We start from the raw sequence: 20,456 nt of genomic DNA on the forward strand, positions 1-20,456 counted from the left end.
TCATGGTTTGTTAATTGATCATCAAATGCTGACTGTAAACTGAATGGTGTATAGTGTAGCTCAGATTACAACATGACAAGCGAGTTTGTGAGAAAAACTTAACTTGAATTTTCACCCAATATATATATATATTCTTATAAAGGAAATGGTAAAGTTTTAAGTGTGACAATAATTTGGTTTAAAAAATAGGTTTTACTTCCTGCACCCCATAATTACTAATTGGACACCTTATTTTTAAAATGACTGTTCTACCCTTTATAATTTATTTCATTCTAGCTTTCCAAATTATATATGTATATTCTACACCATTCCGAAACATTAAGTTCAAAACATGTTTTTGGAATTTGTAATGCAAAATCATGTTCTTACTAACATGTTTTCTGAACCATATATATCTTGCACTTTTCAATCCAGAACATGTTACAGATTAAACAGTGTAAAAAGGTGTTCCGAAACAAGTTTTCTGGAACGTATATATCTTACACTTTTCTTAAACACTTAATCCAAAACATGTTACAGATTGAACAATCTAAAAGAAGTGTTTCGGAATGATCAATCCGAAACATTTAAATATATATATATATATATATATATATATATATATATATATATATATATATATATATATATATATATATATATATATATATATATATATATATAACAACAATTTATTATAATGAGGATGAGGGCCATGTGTGCCAGTCTAACTTAACACATCAATGTTTTGGGCTCAGGCATGTCAAGTATATTGCAGGTCCAAAAACACTAGCATTAGCTCCACGTTGCCTTCTAAATTGTACTGTTTCCATCAAAGATCATGATGAAAAATATATTTATCATATTTATCGCCATAATAAAAGAATTTAAACATATTTTTTAATTTTCTATTTGACTCGATGTTTTTGGTTAACCTACTATAAAATATGTGAAAATTAGTCCTACAAAAACCATAGTTATTTTTTAGTCCTTGAAACAAATAACCAGGTATCTGTCCTCCAAACAATTTACATTCTTACTTGTCAAACCAAAAACCTCATGACCCATTATATAAACGCAACCCAGTCAACGCAAAACACAATTTTCACACTTGTCCATCCAATTTTATTGCTCTTTTATTTTTTATTTTTGACAAAATTAAGAATTAATAAAAAGAAATAAAAAATAAAACATTTGGTAATGTATCCTTCATCTGTCACATAAGCAACCATATTATCAGAGTTACTATACCAAATTCAGGTAATAAAACATACTGAAATCTATTCAAAATAATCATTTTTTTAGCATAAGATTATGTGATTGTGTCTCCAACACAACACAACACATTATTTTCCTCCTTGAGAGCCCAAAACGTTCAAAGATAATTATATTAGTGACAAGCGTATCTCAAGCGGCACAATCATGTATTGAAATTTAATGTACATCTCTCATCACAGTATTTCTAGACCTCTTGTAATTAAAATAACTAAGATGCATTTTCCACCTAAATGAATAATTAGCCTTTCAAATATAAAATAAATAAATAAACAGAAGGACCGTGGACATGACAATAATTACAACTCACCTTTTTCATAATAAGTTTATGCTAAATTTACACTGGGTGTCGGTATTTTATAACAAGTTGTAACATTCTGAGGAAATAATATACAATGTTCAAAGCACCCTTGCCAAATACCATCTTCTAATTCCATAATCATCAGTTACCATAAAAATCAGTTGGTAAGCTGTTTCAGGAGAGAATGACCAACTGTAGTCAAATAACTAAAGACATACCTTAGTTGGCAATACTCATTCAATTAGTGACGGATTTCTGTTTCTTAGAGCTGTGAATTTGTGTTCTAAATCCTATGCTATAGAACTCAATCACATCTTCATAAAAGAATTACTAAAAAAAGGATAAGACGAAAAAGAAGCACCACCTTAAACCACAGTGGTAAAGTCGGTAGTGGGAATTGAAAACTTTGTCCACATCATTCATCTTCAGAATCTAAATAGTAGACAAGCATCAATACAAGCCTGCAAATGGAAAGTTGAGGAAAATGATAAATAGTCACGAAAAATGTTGCTTAAGGGTATGTATTTTAGAAAAGGGGGGACGAGTTTTCCATTTCCAATTAATGTTTTTTTATTTGATAACAAAATTATTGATTAACATAAACTTTATGTGTTAATCTCTTTTTTATTTTTATAAATAACCTTTTAAATTTGAAAATAAAATATTTTTCTTCCCTTCCATCCCCTACCGTACCCAACTTCAAGAAAAAAAAAACATTCATTTTATTTTGTAACAAGATAAAAAGGAAAAAAATACTCATAACAAGAAGGCAAGTGAACAGGCTAGGTACTTTGCAACCCAATATTTCAGAGCCTGGAATGGTTATAAATTATAATAGAGGTATAGTACTGTTCATCTTCACCAATCTAACACAGGTCGCTTAACCTTTCTAAAAGGTTCCTTTGCTCACAAACACATTAATATGGCAGCAAAGATCTTTGAGTTCCATTCAGTTAGTGGTGTATAAGCACATACTTTAATGCAGTGAAAACTCTAATTTCAGTTCCTAAAATTTAGGTACAGAAGTGGAATACACTAGGAAGCAAGTTCATGTTTCTCATGATCACTTAAAATGAAAACACACGTTTAAAGATCCAAAATAAGAGTTCCCAATTGTGTATGATGAAATCCATTGCAGCATCCATTACTATTGGTATGATTTGGAAGGATATCAGGAACCTGTTCAAGAATCCATCCTCATCAAGCATCAACAGCCAGTTGCAATTCTGCCTTGTGATGGCAACTATAGTTATTTTGTTGAAGGAGGTTGACAGAAGGTACAAAATTTGTGAAATCACGTAAGACCGAAAAATAGCTTTAATTAACCTTAAAGGAAACTTTGTAAACCTTATTTGCTCCTGCATCTATGTAGAGAAGGTTTTAATGGATAGTAGACACACGTCTGTTACATGATATCGCAGACTAAAACTAAAGATGTGAAGAATACCATTTCACAAGGACTGCTATGTCATGTATGTCCCCAAATCAAGTATTAAACTTAAACCCAGCTATACTTAGATAATCTCTCTTGACAAGTATCCTTTCAAACCAGAGTAGATGTGAAGGTGATGTATAAAATAGGATAGTAACGATGGTTGATGGGCTGAGTCTTTATGAAGAAACCCAAAAAGGCAAAATAAATTACTGCATAGGAAAACATTAACAGCAAGTTCCAACTCCTTCAAGCAGTTGCAGTCATTATGAGACCTATTGAATACTGCCAAACTTTACTAGCTAAAACACTAGGCACTGTCCCCCAACGCATTTTGGCCGTAAGTAAAATGGGTTACTTGCTCCGAGAATGCATTATGAAAAAGTTTTGTTACAATATGCTTACTGAATCCTAGAACAGTGGCCCATATAACTAACTTTTCATCCTTAGAATTGTAAAATGATATGCTTCCTGAATTATGAAAGTGATCATTACTGGTTCAGAGATTAATGAAAGAACTAGTGAAAATATGAGATCTCCCTTAGCATTGGATGAGTAAAAAACTCAGTTTGTGAAAATAAATAATGAATACAAGTAGTTCCTGTAAGAATTTTGAAAGCCTGAGATCCTTCCTCCAAAACCCGATCACAAACTAAACAGAAAACCTTCAATATTCTCTCATTATCTAGACCTATCCTGACATTAATAACAGAATACCTCCAATCTTCTCTCAACAATAATAATTAACTCTAACACCTTAGCTAATAGTAACAAAAACCAGGCTGGCTTGCCTAACATAATCCCAATGCATCATATTAATCAGAAAAATAAATAGACATAATATTAAGCAGTGAGAATGTAAAACACAAAAATATGGTAGATAAGCATATGCCATTTTAAGGGCAGCACAAACTAACCTGAAGACAGTTATAATGATGATTGTTATGTAATACGCAAGTTTGGCCAAGCGAAATTTCTTCTCAGAGTTAAGTGCTCTAAACACTTCAGTAACATCGATGAGATGCTGCTGTTTCATGTACCTGAATCATTGAAATGGAAAAATAATGAACTGAAACAGAACATAGAAGTTCATGTTCCAAGTCTTGTATGGGAGTTCAGAACAAAATATGTGCACAATGGTTCAATATTTATTGCGACCCAAGTCAGAACTGTTCAAACACAAAACTAGTGACCACAAGTTCCTTTTATTGGCATTACCAAATCTCCTATATAATAAATTCAAACCTCAAGAATACAATCTAGTAATGCCGATTAATTGAACAATAAACCTCAATATAAACAAACAAATATCTTGATGGCATTAAAGAGAAGATAAACCATTAAGTTCAAGCTACAGTAAAAAACCACTTTTGATATTTTGAGAAGAGTTGCTCGAGACACACTTCGATGAAAGTTGTGAGCTGTGTTAGGAGGAGTTATTGTCTATTATTGGCCTCTATGATAGAATCAGTCGGGGCCTGATATCCTGTGACAGATGTCAGCGATTTGAATTCGTTTATCTCCAATATGTAAACTTAGTCGATACAAAGTTATATGATACCACTTAAATCAATTGGCATGAATAGCTGCTGTCATGTTTTCAAATTTTGCAATTTTTTAATATCAATTATATAGCAATATGGGAAAATAAAGTTGAATTGATCCATATTCTTAAATTAAAAATTGTTGCATATAACTTTCTTTAGATCACGAGCAATGAAAAACAAACTAACTAACAGCGAGGTCTCCTTTAGTGACACGGAATTTCTTTTAATCAGTTACTTATTATTTATGAATGCATCTAATCCTCAAACCTTCAAATTTTAGCTTTCGTTAGTTTCCCACCCCCTTTCTGCCCCCAAAACAAAGTAGAAGAATAGGCTATGAGGTGGAAGATTCTCACAGCAAGAAAAACATTCATCTTAGACTACCCCCACCAAAAACTCCGCTTTAACAAATTTCTAAGAAAGGGGAATCAAAATTTGAAAAGGGGAGAAATCATGTAATGCTTTGATGTAACTTGAGCAGCACATTGTTCACCTTTTGTATAAAATTTAGTACTTACAGCATCACATGGTAGCATGTAACAGGAACCGTCAACAAAAACATGATCCAGTGACCTGTTAAAAGGCAGAAAGCGCACAACAATCCCTGCCCAATAAACTCAGGAACGATGAAATAATTAATCCTTGATGAAGCATCATATGGGTTGATAAAATCGGCTTCTAAGTCAGTCAGCATCAAAACCTTCAACCCAAAAAAGAAATAAAGAACATGTTTAGATTCATCGAAGCTAAAAATCAATCTGAACGCGAATCCTCTCTGACAGTTCAATCACATTGGAATTAAATAACGGAGCTCAGGCAAAGAAAAAAGTTTGAAATGGTAAGCGAAAGAAAAGTTAGATGAATACCTGGTAGAACGTTGAGGCTAAAAAAACGATGTGGAAAGGGAAACAAATGATAAGCCAAAAGAACAACTCCAAACCCATTATGAATTAACAGAGAAGCAGAGAGAGATAGGTCGAATATATTGATTGGAGGAAGCTGATGAAACCTCAACAAACAGTTGACAACGTTTGAGTTGTTGCCTTGTTGGAACACTGAACACGGACGAAGTGGTGAAGCCTCCACACGACAAGTTGCACATTACCTGTTTGATGTAGTTACAATTACAATTTTTTAAACAGCATTATTTTTAGCAGGATATCATGTCGTTTGAAGAAAAAAAGGAATATTTTACACATTTGAATGCAATTTTTTTTGTTTGAGTTTATATACTCGTGTAGAAGAGCAGATTTAAATAGTAAGAAAAAAAAAGTAGATATACATGCCAAAATCAGAGAAAGAAAATTCGCAACCGAAGGTGAATCCAATTCGAACCTATATTACTTCTTATTGAGGTTTGAACTTTCAGATTTCCAACTATTGATGGTGCTCTGGCTTCATCATTCTTCATCTTTCTTCAACTAATAATCATTAAAGAAATTGTTAGGTATGAACACCACAAAACTAATCAGTTTTAAATTTTGTATTGACACCGCAACATTAAAATATTAACAACAATTTTTTTCGGCAATATTATAAGAAACCCTGTATTAATAAAGTTAACCACATAACTACCAATGACAAAACTCAAATAACAAATTATGATACCGACCTACGCTAACTTAAAAACCTAGACAATCGAACTTTGTGTCATTTCATATAATAAACAAATTATGTTTAATTTTTATGTGAGGAACATTAATATTTACATTTTAGAACTATTTTCAGGTGAAAAACATCATTTTGTTTTTCATATTGACATTATTTAATTTCACTTAAGAGATTAGTTTGAGTTCAACTTCATTAAAATTAAAATAAATAACTTATTACACAGTTTAAGTAAATTGAAATTTGAGATGAATTTTGTTTTTAGTAAAATTGAAAAATGTAAAATACATTAGATACAGTAATCAATAAAAACTGAAATCCAAATATACTTAGCCGTGATGTTTAGTAAAAAAACAATAATATTAAGTTATATAATCTGATTTTACTTCTGTCAAATGCGATTGATTTTTAGCTAATGTTAATATTATTTTTTTACTATAAACAAAATTGATTTTGTTACTAGAGCTTTGCGTGACTAAGTTTGGTGGAAAAAAAATTGCGTTAAGTTGAAAATTTTATATCAAACTATTTTCAAAGTAAACATGCACATCTAAACAAATTCATTTCACACGTCCTTTTTTTTCATATGATATTAATTAAAGATTAGCAATACGATAGTTGGATTAACGTCTAAAGAATATTTTCTATGTAAAAAATAGGTTAAAATCTTTTTTTATCCTCAAAGTTTTATAAACGATTCAATTAAATTTATAATTTTTATTTAGTTCAATTTGTTATTTTACTTATTTTCAAATGATCCAATTAAACTATTTTTATTAGAATTTTTGTTAAAATTAAGAATTTTTTAAGTAAGACGATTATATATATATATATATATAATCTATATCTCAGTATATTCAAAAAATTGGATGTTTACTCTACTTGTTGAACCTTTTTAGACTTGATATCGCTTATGCAATAGGTAGACTTAGTAGGTATACTCAATGTCCAAACCAGGAACATAATATTGGAATGCACTTGTTAGACTTGTGAGATACTTAAGAGGTTCAAAGGATTATGTCATTGAATATAATGGATTTTCTGTTGTACTAAAAATGTATAGTGATGCTAATTGGATCTCTGATTTAGATGAGACAAAATCCACTAGTGATTTTGTATTCACAGTTGGGGGTGGTGCGATTACATAGAGATCATCCAGACAAACAATTATTACAAGATCAACAATGGAATATGAGTTTGTTGCTCTTGAGATGGCTGGTAATGAGGCTGAGTGATTGAAAAACTTCTCAACAAACATTATACTAGGAATGAAACCAACCCCATCAGTATCAATACACTATGATTGTCAATCGGTAATAACTATAACTAAAAACCAGAATTACAATGGAAAGAATAGATAAATACAATCAAGACACAATTTGGTGAAGCAATTTCTAAAGAGTTGAACTATTTCTATTCATTATGTAAAGTCAGAACGAAATCTAGCATATCCTCTGACAAAACCCCTGAAAAAGAAATGATATTAGAAATATCGAGGGGAATGAGGTTATGCAAACAAACAAGTGATGGAAATCCAACCTTTGTGATTAAAGATCCATTAAATAAATTTCATGAGTAAAAACAAGTCACTTGTTAGTTCTGATAGCACTAAATTGATTTTAATCAATTATGTTCATTCCTGTAATGTGTGTGAAAGTGCTAAAGACTGCATTTATGAAAGGTTAATCTTTGTTATTAAAATTCTATATGGTGAAAGAATTTTAGCTTAAACAAAAGTTTTAATGATTTTTATATCCCTTATGGGTGGTGTATGATTTGCAGCATACACTTGATGAAATCACCTATATGAGTATCGAGTGGAACCGCTTGCATGATTTATAAAACACTCATGAAATATCAGACACACACATGCCTAGGAAGCGTAACACAACTATAATAATAGCAAGAATTTTATAAATATAATGTAAACAACTATTAAGGGGAAGACGAAGAAGAATGTGTTTAAAGGAGTGTGCAAGAATAACAATTGGCTGAATGATCCATTTCACGTCAAAACAGAGATAAAGAAGTGGTTTAAAGAAAGGTTAAGCTTGTGTTCGTTTGGACTGATTTCTCTGTTCACGTGCATTAGCGAGGATTGATTTAGAAGAACATAGTTGTTCTTTTGGGCCGATTTGCGAGGATTTGATCGGATGTAAAAGCGCTGATTTGCAAGAATACACTATTCAAGTCATCTTGCCTTAGGTGCGCGGATTTGCGATGAAATGGCATAGAAAGACTAATATGCCCTACACGTATTCGGTTACACGGAGGCATAACCGGTTACAACTTCATGAAGAATTTGCCTTAATGGCGTATTCCGTTACAGGTTCACGTAACCGGTTGCAGGTTCACGTAACCGGTTGCAGGTTCACGTAACCGGTTACAGCTTATTCCAGATGCGTATTGCGTTGCATAGTGGCTTCTCCGTATTCGTACTAATTTATATTACAATTTAATACTACATTTTAAAATACATTCATTTTACTACATTATAACTTTTATAATTTTTAAACATTAATTTTATAAATTATTCATAATTTTTTTCTCTTTATAAACATCTCTACAATTAAATATAACATTACAAAATAACATTTTATAATACTTTTATAACTAGGGGCATTTTGGTCATCTTTATTTTCTACCAATTAAACTAATTTTTAAAATCTATCACATCAATCAAATCCTACACTAATTCTCACAAACTTTACTTTCAAATCCACTCTCAATTAACCACAAATCCACTCAAAAAAATAATTAAAAAATTACCCTCAAATCCACTCAAATCCATTCAAATCATCTCCCCCAAATACACCCAAAAGAGCAAAGAAGTTGTTTCACATCTATGAAATGCGATGTGATATTTTTAATTATTTAATATAACTATTATTTATTGATGTAACTTTTTTCCTTCTAAATTAATTAATGTTTTCGATAACACTCTTCTCAAATTCAAACATAAAAACCATTAGTTCCTAAAATACACGGATAAACACATTGTATAATATTCATGATTAATCAAAAGTATTTTAATAAGTCATAATTCTCACGTAAATCTCTTTTCAACTGTACACATCATTGAATTTGAAAAACATAAGTGGGCCAGTCAAATAGTTTAGCGTACCAATCACCAATTATTTTATGTGGTCCAGTAAACATGTAATTGAAATCTCTGTTCATATAATCACAAAAACTTACTTGCATTTACTCTCATAGTAACGATTAATATATTATTATTATATTATATATCATTTTATTAATGATGATTATAAACTATTGTCGTTGTGACTAATTTAATTAAATCTGTAAGAAATACCAACGAGAATAACAATGGAATGAAACTGTGAAGTCTCCAGTGATAATTATTAATGTGTGTGATAAATTGTGAAGGATAATCATCTCTATGAGCCCAAGAATCTTACCATGAAACGAAACATCGTCTCTAAAATAAAACAAAGTAGCTGTTTACACCTGATAATGCCACATGCACTTAATGGTTTAGTAAAAATATTATTGTAAATATACATCATACACATTCAAATATCTTCAGGAACGAAATTAGATTATAGGAATATATCGCTAATCCATGCTATCAAATGCTTAACAAATTCCTACAAACTGCACATAATTCCTCTCCACAAGAAATAATCTCGAACAAACTCTAACAATAGAGTAGTAAAATGCAACGGATTCTCATGTATAGAAGGAATGAATTAAATATATTATTGTTATTAATTAAATGATGGAATTGATTATGTTTCATTTAATTCGTGAATTTGATGATAAAAAGTGAGAGAATAATTAAAATTAAAAATAATAATATTTTGTATTCAGACATGTGTTTGATTTTGATTTTAGCTTAATTATTAAAATAATTTGAAGGACAGAAAGTAAGTTAAAAAAATCTTAATCAAATGGGATAGCAGTTTGAATCCCGTAAATGGATTTGCGGGATCTATGCTGGTAGTAGCAGCAGCATAGGCCTGTTTTTGGTTGGAACTGGAAAAAGTGAAAGAAGAGTCACAGGCGTGGTGTCCTTCTTTATACGATTTTCTGACACCAGATAAAAAATACGCTAAACTACAAACACATAACTCATCATCATCACTCATTTTCTCACATCACAAATTAAAAGCAAATATTTGTATTCCGTTTCAAAATTTCAACCCTTTGCTATAATTGCTATGATTTAACTAAAACTTAAAACACAGTAGCAGCCACTCAGTTTCGTTTCAAAGACAACTGTAAACAAGCCACAGTGTAAGTAGATTACAGGACAAATGTGGCATGGTGTTTTTTTGGATGGACTCTGTTATCTTATTCTGAACTGTGAACCAAGATTGACTAAAGTTGACTGAACCCACTCGGAACATAATCGTACCCAAAATTTTGGCTTTCACAAGTATTTATTTAAGTATTTTAGCATAGTATAGGACGTATTTAAAGTAGAAGCAAGGACGGTCAGGGAAATTCAAATCCCACCTCGAGAAATAAACCAATTTCAAAAACTCCACCATTCTCATTCTTCTTCTTCGCCTTCTTCTTCTTCTTCTTCTTCTGTACTTCACTACTTGCCATAAACAACTAATGCTCTTTCACTAACCAACAACAATGCCAATGCATCATCTTCTTTTATCACTCTTTCTCTTCTTCGTTGTTCCTCCAGCCACCTCTCTCAACTCTGACGGCCTCTCCCTGCTTGCCCTCAAAGCCGCCGTGGACTCTGATCCCACCGGCGTCCTCAGCTCCTGGTCAGAAAACGACGCCACTGCATGCCACTGGCCCGGCGTGTCCTGCACCGGCGACAGAGTTACCCAACTCTCTCTCCCTGACAAGAGCCTCAGCGGTTACATTCCCTCTGAACTGGGATTTCTCAGCTCCCTCAAAAGACTCAGTCTTCCATACAACAACTTCTCCAACGTCATTCCTCCCTCTCTCTTCAACGCCACCACCCTCATTGTCCTCGACCTCTCTCACAACTCGCTCTGCGGTTCCCTTCCCTCGCACTTTCTCTCCCTCAAGTTCCTTCGCCATTTGGACCTCTCCTCCAACTATCTCAACGGTTCCCTCCCTCCTACCCTCTCCGATCTCACTTCTCTCACCGGAACTCTCAATCTTTCTTTTAACTTCTTTTCCGGCGGGATTCCGGCCACCCTTGCTAACCTGCCTGTGGCTGTGAGCCTCGACCTCCGCAACAACAACCTCACTGGGAAAATCCCCCAGGTGGGATCCCTGCTAAACCAGGGTCCCACCGCGTTTTCTGGAAACCCTGGACTCTGTGGCTTCCCTTTGCAAACCGCGTGCCCCGAAGCGCAAAAGCCTGGGATTTTCGCCAACCCTGAAGAGGGTTTCCCTCAGAACCCCAATGCGCTCCACCCCGAAGGCTCAGACCAGAGAGTGAAACCACACGGTGGCGGCTCCGTCGCTGTTCTTGTCATCTCCGGGCTTTCGGTCGCGGTTGGAGCGGTTTCTCTCTCTCTATGGGTTTTCCGGCGGCGGTGGGGCGGCGGCGAGGAGGGGAAATTGGGGGGGCAGAAGTTGGAGGGTGAGGTGGATGTGGGCGAGGGGCAAGATGGTAAATTTGTTGTGATGGACGAATGGTTTGAGTTGGAGTTGGAGGATTTGCTTAGGGCGTCTGCGTATGTTGTTGGGAAGAGTAGGAGTGGGATTGTGTACAAGGTGGTCGGGGTCGGAAGAGGGTCTTCCGCGGCGGCGAATGTGGTGGCTGTTCGGCGACTCAGTGAGGGTGATGCGACGTGGCGATTTAAGGAGTTTGAGTCTGAGGTGGAGGCCATTGCAAGGGTTCGTCACCCCAATGTGGTTCCTTTGAGAGCTTATTATTATGCCCATGATGAGAAGCTGCTTATCACCGATTTCATTCGCAATGGAAGTTTGCACACTGCTTTACACGGTATCAATTCGTGGTCTTTCTTTTTCAAATTCATTCGGGGTGCTTTAATTCTGCAATTAATTATCATATATGATGTTATCGTGGATGCGTTATTGTGGAAGTCACGTGTAATTTTGCAGCGTTTCTTGCTGTTCTTAAAATGGAACTAGTATATATGCTTAAATTTGCTGCAGCGTAGTTGCATAAGGCCAATGCTTAACATGCCCGCTTATTTTGAGTGTGCGACTTTGAATTGGTGATGGCCACCATGTGATGATGAGTTTAAATTCTAATTTTTACTCCTTTTTGAAAGTCAATTTTGTGATCATGATGATTCTACTGGGACATATGCAGGAGCTGGTGGATGAAACACTTACCTGTTCCTACTTTTTACTTTCACATGTGTCTTCTCTTTTTCTATCCTTTTGGTGGTGTTCCGTATTTCCACTACATATTTTGGGGGCCATGGTCATCGTGTCCTTTGTGAATTGTGCCTCTGCTCTTGATAACCAAAATCCCTTTTTTGTGTAATTTGTCCGTGCTGAGTTATTGCTTTATGCGGGTGAATACCTGCTATCATAGCTATGAGTGATGCTGGCAACACACTTTCCATCGGTGGTTATAACTTTTGCATGGCCCATTATCTTAGGAGGGTCCCCTTCTCCATTTACTGTCTAAACTAAACTTGAATCAATGATAAAAAGAGTAAATTCGAAAAGGTGTGTTGTAGTTTTCACTTGGGACAATTTCTCTTAATTGATCTCCTTTATTAGCTTACAGTTGTTTTAGAATTTCTTGTGAACATGCAGTAGCATTCTTCCATAATATCTTCACGGTCCTAGTTTTGTGCCGATAGTGATAGCTGCAAAAAAGTAATCATGCTTTATATTTTTGCATGAGGCCATTTGGGTGATTGAAAATCCCATGGACCACGGTCCCAATGCTGTGATTTTCATACCTCAGTGATTTGCCACGATGGATTATTGTCTTCTACCGATTCTAGGCTGCATCTACAGGTTTTCTTCTTGCATGTAATGCGGTGGTCCTCGAAGTAATGTGTATTGAGCATTATAACAACGAAGTCACTATCCATAAAATTTGATGTTAAAGAATGGATTTATTGTGACTCTACTGTAGCATCAGCAGTGTTATCTAGGAAAGATCATTGGCACTGTTTGCGACATAGCAATCGAAATCTCACGTATTATTGATGCTTTGCTTCTCATTTTTTTCATGTCATACACTGGTGGTGGTTGTGAGATCATTTTTAGTTTCCACTTTCTACTTAGGTTTTCTCAAGCATTTTCTTCTTTGTATTTGTTGTGTATGGTTGCAGGTGGGCCTTCCAATTCATTGCCACCATTGTCATGGGCAGCAAGGTTAAAAATTGCTCAAGAAGCAGCCAAGGGCTTGATGTACATACACGAGTTCAATGGTCGCAAATATATCCATGGCAACATTAAGGCAACAAAAATCTTACTAGACGATGAGCTCCATGCATACGTGTCAGGTTTTGGACTTTCTCGGCTTGGTTTGGGCCCGCCAAAGTCTATTGCAATGCCTCCAAAACGGAGCAGCTTGAACCAATCTTCTGTAACCACTGCAATGAGTTCAAAGGTTGCAGCCTCCTTTAACCACTACCTGGCACCTGAGGTGCGTATGGCCGGTGGGAAGTTCAGTCAGAAATGTGATGTGTATTCATTTGGCATTGTGCTTTTGGAACTTTTGACGGGTAGGATGGCAGATTTTGGAGCAGAAAATGATGAGAAGGTGCTGGAGAGTTTTGTGAGGAAAGCGTTCAGGGAGGAGCAGCCACTGTCTGATATCATTGACCAAGCACTCATCCCTGAAGTTTATGCTAAAAAGCAAGTGATTGCTGCATTTCATATTGCTCTGAACTGCACCGAACTCGATCCAGAGTTGCGACCACGAATGAAAACCGTGTCAGAGAGCCTTGATCACATCAAATACAGTGAAAAACAAGAAAACCATGTATAGTTCTGGTTCTTGTGCTAGACTCTTTTCTTCTTCTTTCTTTGATGTGTTTAGTGAGGTTGGTTTTGTAACTTCCAATGTCTCAATGGAAAATGTTCCTTTCGTTTTCAAGGGAAATCATGCAGCTGCCCAATTTGATAGTTGTGTTACATATTAACTAGAATGTTTTGTCTCCTACGAAACATTCTGGTTAATATGTTTTAAAAATATGGTATCTAGCTAATTGTTAAGATTATCCTATACAAAGAAACTCTCACAGGTATCACTTTAATTTAAAATTAGTTTCGAAAATTAATTTGAAAGTGTTAAAATCATTGGATTTTTGAATGGTTAAGAGGCAATAATATTGTAGTTGACAACAACTGGTCCAATCTTGTATAGTTGGTATTGCATGAGAAACTGAGAAAAGAAGGAAAGGTGACTAAGGAGCTGTTGATTGAAGACATGAAGTTGAGGATGCACCCCACCAAACTCACCAAATAATTCTCATTACCACTAAAACAACACAAACAATGAGAAAAAGCTTAAACAGTATCATGGCATGGCTTAAGGGTGAAAAGTTTCTTTCTGGAATATATGCTCACAAGTTCTCTAAAAATTCCGACACATGCTTAATGCAGTGTCTTTCTTTCGCTATTTGCACTTCTCAATAGCTTTAAAATAGGGCACCGGATATATAATAAAATGTAGGATTAAATTTTTATATCTATCTTTTATCAAATTCGTAGATTTTTTTTAATCTTTTTCCCCACAAGTTAAATTGGATGTAATTTTGATTTCCAATTTGTGTTATATATACCTTTAGTCCTTTGATTATTCATAACTTTTTTGCTAATTTGAACCTGACATGATCAAATTGAATAAATATGTATGGGAATGTGTTTCTACTTGTCAACTTTTTACACACAAATGGTTACAATTATAAAAATTCTAGTGATAAGTAATATCTTGATCTACTTTAATATAAATCTTATCGTTTAAAGATTAAGTCTTGTTACTCAAAGACTTGAGAGTTATGTGGTGAAACTTAAAAAATGCAACGAAAGTTTAAAAAATGAGGCATGAAATAACAAAAAACAAGCTACAAAACTTTCTTCCATGAATAGCGAAGAAGAGTAAAATAAGTTTAATATAAATTACGAATAATCAATTAAATAAAAAAATCTGAATTAAGAAACTAATAAAATATTTAACATTTTATTATAACTTAATAAAGTATTCAAAATATATAAACAAAAAATAATAATTAAATTCTTACAATAATTTTTCATTTATTAGGATTTATAATATTTTTTATTTCAATTTAAAATTTATTTTAACTTTAATTTACATTTTTTAAAATTTATTTTTGCATTCAATTGTTTTAAAAAAATTATTTTATAAAATATCATCTAAGTATATTAATATAAAGTTAAGTTTATTTTATCACGTCAATTAAATTTACTACAAAGTTTTCACTTACTGTCAACTTTTTTTTTTCTTAATCCATATAACATCAATTTTCACTCTTTTTCCGTCTTATTTACTCTCTCGAATTCATCTCTCGATCCAAATAATTGGACATAAAAAAATATGTAGTAACAGAAGAAAATACTATGTATTCAGATATGATTTATCACTTAAAATTAATAAGAAATATAATAATACAAATATGAATAAATATGTAATCTAAAACAAATTTACCAAATAATATAACAAAACCTAATATAATTAAGTAGGATCAAATAACCATTAATTGAGAAAATAAATGATAAACGAAAGATAAATCATTAAGAATATAAATCTTAGTTCTACAATAAAATTATCAGTTCATAAGAATACTCGGTTATAAAAAGAACTTATTAAAACATAAAATATGACAACAAATATGGAACTCTAGTTAAGAATGCCATCATCTTTCTTGACTAGAACAAAAACTTATTACAAAATATAATTAGATTATGATTTGATACATTTTTTTAACTGAAAAATTAAATAAAACTACAAATAATTTAAACTGTATAAAAAAATTATTAACAAAGTGACGAATAATTAAAAATTAAAAAACAGAAATTGGGGGGAAAATATTAGGGATCAATATTGCAAAATTTGAAATAAACGTAAATTTTACCTCAAATAATGCATCGTTTGGACATACACTAATGTGCTTTTCTCTTATATATTAGAGAGAAAATATTAAAGGTGAGGTGAGTGATACTTTCTCTTCTATACTATGCTACACTAATGTATTCCACTCAAGGAACTGATAACCTTATTATTGTTTTAAAATATTATTTAATGTAGGCCAAAACATATTATATGCATGACATTTTATTGTAATTTATGAACTTTGGAAACGTCAAATCAAACTTGAAGTACAATTAATCATTTCGTGTTTGTAAAGTAAAAGGTAGTTAAATTAACCTATAAAATATGATTTTATTTAAGCTTCAAAAATATATTTTGTCAATGTGTATTTTTTTTTTTCTGTTCCTTTTGATCCAAGTTCAATTTAGAGTGTGTAACAAAATTTTACCCCAAAAAAACAAGCGTTTGAGAAGCCCCTTTCAGAGGAACTTTTACTTTTGATATCAAATAGACTTCAACTTCCTGCATCCCATTTTTTTCTTTGTGCACTCCCATAATTTTTTAAATGTCTCTTTCACCTTTTTGAGTGACTAATTTAATTTCAACTTCCTACACCCCATGTTTTCTTATTGCATTCCCTGAAGCTTAATGCAATGACATTTTTGTCCTTTATTCTCCTTCTTTCCCTACACAGCACATGTACTGGCGACACCCCTTCACCTCCGTAGACAGCCACAGCCATAGTCACTGTCGGAGCTACCGCTAGAGCGGCATTGTCCTCTACCACCGTGAGTTATCCAAAATAAACATTGTTACCTCCAAAAGCATTGGCAAGAGAAAGGAAAAGGAGACTTGTCGCCACCTATAACCCCCACATGGAATTCGTGTCCAAGAGAAAAAGAAGAAAAGGTGAACCGTCACGAGTGCTTCAAAATGCAGAAAGAAGGATTAACTATTCTAAAATTTTGAATATATTTTGGATTGTATAATTTAAAATGTAAAATTTTGCTTCAGTAATTTAAAGTATTAAATTTTATATTTTGAATTATATAATTTGAAATGAATTATAAAATTTTATATTACAGAAAGTATAATACAAAATAAAAAATATTATATTTTTCATTTTGAATAATGTAATTTGAAAGATTAATTGACTACACAATCCCTAACGTAAATTAAGAGACAAAAACCATTATTTTTATATATTTCATTATGGGTATAATAGGTATTTCGCAGAAACTATAGGAGCTCCTCAAGGAAACATGGGAGTGCAAGAAACAATGTCCATGAATTGATGGTGATCTTCTTGTTTATGGGCATACCATGGGTGTAATATGGGTGTTGCTCCCTCCACCACCACCCTATACTTCCTCCATTTCCTCACATTATTTTAAATACAATTATATCTTTAAGTTAAAAAGATTTTTACTTTTATCCTATTTTAAATAATTTGAAACCCTAATTTTACTTTCCCAGCACCCACCCACAGAACTCTCATTCCCTTTCCCCATTTTCGTTTCACCTCTCCACCTCCCGCACTTCTATTCCTTTTTCTTCCCAAATTTTTTTTTTGGGTTTGAAAGCTTCCATTGCCGCCGTGGTGTGGAGGAACATCGAGGAGCGTCCAGAGCATCAACCAGCGTGAGGAAGTATACATCAACGGATGTGACATCCTTCAGCGGATGTGACATCCTTCAGCGGATGTGACATCCTTCAGCGGATGTGACATCCTTCAGCGGATGTGACATCCTTCAGCGGATGTCCCCTAATAAAACAAACTCTAAAATAAAAGAACTTAACCTTCGGAGGTGACATCTCCAATGGATGTCAACATCCGTTTAAGGAAAAACGGATTTCAATGGATGTCCCCTAATAAAATAAACTCTAAAATAAAAAAACGTAACCTTCGGAGGTGACATCTTCAATGGATGTCAACATCCGTTTAAGGTAAAACGGATCTGTTTTTCCTTAAACGGATGTTGACATCCGTTGAAGGATGTCACATCCGTTTACGTTTTTTATTTTAGGGTTTTATTTCAAGGTTTATTCGAATACGAGGAAGCACGACACACATTGCACCACTCCACGCACTGCACCACGAGAGCGACACTGCACCACGAGAGGGAGACTGCTTGATAATTCTTTCCACCACCACCAACCTTTGCAACTTGTAGTATCTCACAACAATATAGATTGTGAATGGGTAAAATTAAAAAATAATAACCCTAAAAATAAAATTTGACTGAGGGACAAAATAATAAAGGGGAGGTGGGGGAAAGGTGTGGTGGGGAGGAAACCCGTGTAATATAAATACATTTGGGCCGTTCTAGTAGCCCAGTTTTAGGCCTTACATTCCAATGGATTGCGTTTTTGAAAATATATTCGTAGACCAAATTGTATCGTAAATGGACAGAGATAAAAAGAAAAAGATTACATAAATTGTTATATGAATAAAATAAAATTTATTTTTGTTCTAGCATCAAAGCATACACAAAAAAGACATCTGATACTAATATTTCATATATTTAATTTATACATATAAACGAGACTAATAAAGTAGTTGTTAAAAGCTTCATTTATATAAGTTGAATTAAAATAATAGTTATTGAGTAAGGGTCCATCCAAATTAAAATAATATTTATTGAGGATAAGGTATCTAACTTACCTTGCATATCTCCTTGTTAATTTTTTTTCTTTAAAAAGGCATACTTCTCTCCCTTTATACAGTTTTATAAATATTTAAGTGAAGTGACGATACATTTGCTTGTAAACTTATTAGCTAATGTTATAAGGCACAAGTGACAAAAACAATACTTGAAGAGAAGGAAACTTAATTTTTGAAAAGTATAAAAAAGATGAAAAAAATAAGTAAAGTAAGAAGAAAAAGAAAACGGATTCAGTGCTCACGTGTGTTTGTTTCACTCCACACATACAGAGAGTAGCTTTTAACATAAATTAAATTTTGGAGAGATTTGAAGTAAATGCGTGCCCCTGTTCTGTACCTCTCTACCTTTTCTCCTTTTTTGGCCTTTTTTGGTTTCTTTTCCTCTTTTTCTTTATCATCACACGAGGTACCACGGCAGAAAGAGACACGACCACCACCATTTCTATGTTCTAACGTTAAAACTCAGGTCATTGCCAAAAACATCACAAGAACTATAACGAATGTGAGAGGCAAAAATAATAGTTAGATAGATATTTTCATGTCCTTCATGTGACTTTGGCGGCTTCTTAATAGAAAATCTAATCCGAGTTAAAAAGAAGTAATAATGATTAGTGTAAAGGTATAAAGTGGGGATTAGATTCTATCCAAGTTGTTTTTCTTCAAGGTGTTGAAATTCTTTGGGTTGTATAGGATTTTTGGTACCCTAAGAATTTGTTCCACATACACATGATTGCCCATATTCATCTATGATGAGACAGATAGAGATGGAATTGGATCTATGCGTTATGCAATGTTCTGCTTTATTCTTCCCCAATAAAAGAAAAGGGAATGAAGCTCAAACCTTTTCTTTCTCTTGCACTATTAGGAAAATATCTTCAAAATCATATTCCATGTCTACTCGATTTTGAGTTTTCACTTTTTTTTCTTCATTAATCTACGTAGGAGTGTATGTATTTTTTTATATTAAATTACATCCATGTTGCATTGCTTATACAATCGAAGAAAAAAAGTTTTAAATTTTTAAGTAAATACTAAAATTACCTTCGATGAACAATTTCTTTTATAAGTTGTAGAGAGAACATTATTTTTTGTTTTTTATATACAGCACTTGTTCTTTTCCTTTTTCAGCATGTTTATTGGAATTTGTTTAGCTTTTTGTAGAGAAAAAAAAATATCAATAATTAAAGTTATTTTTATGTCTTAATATAAATATGTAAAATAATTAAATTAAATTGTGTCTAGGCTCTAAATTATTTATCGATATATTTAATATATAAATTATATGGTCTCAATTAGTTTATATATTTTTAAAAGAGTAGTGTGTTTAAGTGGGAGATGAGAATCTGTTTCTGTGAGGGGGAAAAATAGTAAACAAACTTGTCATTTATTTTTGGGCTTTTTTAAAGAAAAAGGGGAATGGAGGGGTGAACTTGGTAGGCAGGGGTTATAAATAGATGAGTAAATAATAACTCCTTCCTTTTTACTAAGTAATCCGCTCCTCCCTTGTTTTTTTTCTTTTTCTAAGACTTCCTCTCCTTCTTTTATTTGAAGCTAAAACTACTCTTTCTTCTTTGCATGGTAACTTGAGTTTACACATTCCAGTGAAGGGAATTTTCAAAGCATATTTTGTGAGGGTTGCTTTTGATAATTTTTGTTTCCTCTATTTAATTTTGGTCTTTTCTTATATTTTTCTTTCA

General features: G+C 33.1%; 2 protein-coding genes across 6 annotated transcripts; one reads left to right on the forward strand and one right to left on the reverse strand.

Moving 5' to 3' along the window:
* Nucleotides 1-1,544: 1,544 nt before the first annotated feature.
* On the reverse strand, nt 1,545-6,012 carry LOC124821992 (protein cornichon homolog 1-like). Of its 5 annotated transcripts, XM_088091977.1 has the most exons (6): nt 5,870-6,012; nt 5,544-5,639; nt 5,401-5,417; nt 5,053-5,234; nt 3,905-4,027; nt 1,545-2,016 (listed from the first exon to the last, which is right to left on the reverse strand). In XM_088091977.1, exons 4-6 carry the CDS (start codon nt 5,226-5,228, stop codon nt 1,971-1,973), a joined length of 345 nt encoding a protein of 114 aa, XP_087948103.1. In that variant the 5' UTR covers nt 5,229-5,234; nt 5,401-5,417; nt 5,544-5,639; nt 5,870-6,012; the 3' UTR covers nt 1,545-1,970. The 5 variants fall into 5 exon arrangements, 4 of the variants coding, with proteins under 4 accessions (XP_087948103.1, XP_047149896.1, XP_087948102.1 ...); XR_015779881.1 differs by lacking the exon at nt 5,870-6,012 and having other exon boundaries at nt 1,545-1,724; nt 1,920-2,016; nt 5,401-5,778; XM_047293940.2 differs by having other exon boundaries at nt 5,401-5,639; nt 5,870-6,010.
* Nucleotides 6,013-10,273: 4,261 nt separating this feature from the next.
* On the forward strand, nt 10,274-14,144 carry LOC124821990 (Leucine-rich repeat protein kinase family protein). Its single transcript, XM_047293938.2, has 2 exons — nt 10,274-12,053; nt 13,369-14,144. Exons 1-2 carry the CDS (start codon nt 10,754-10,756, stop codon nt 14,028-14,030), a joined length of 1,962 nt encoding a protein of 653 aa, XP_047149894.1. The 5' UTR covers nt 10,274-10,753; the 3' UTR covers nt 14,031-14,144.
* The last annotated feature ends 6,312 nt before the right edge of the window (nt 14,145-20,456 follow it).

This window comes from Vigna umbellata, chromosome 5 (genome assembly GCF_029865625.1).
Source record: "Vigna umbellata cultivar VRB3 chromosome 5, Vumbellata_1.0, whole genome shotgun sequence".
Taxonomy (NCBI): Eukaryota; Viridiplantae; Streptophyta; class Magnoliopsida; order Fabales; family Fabaceae; genus Vigna; species Vigna umbellata.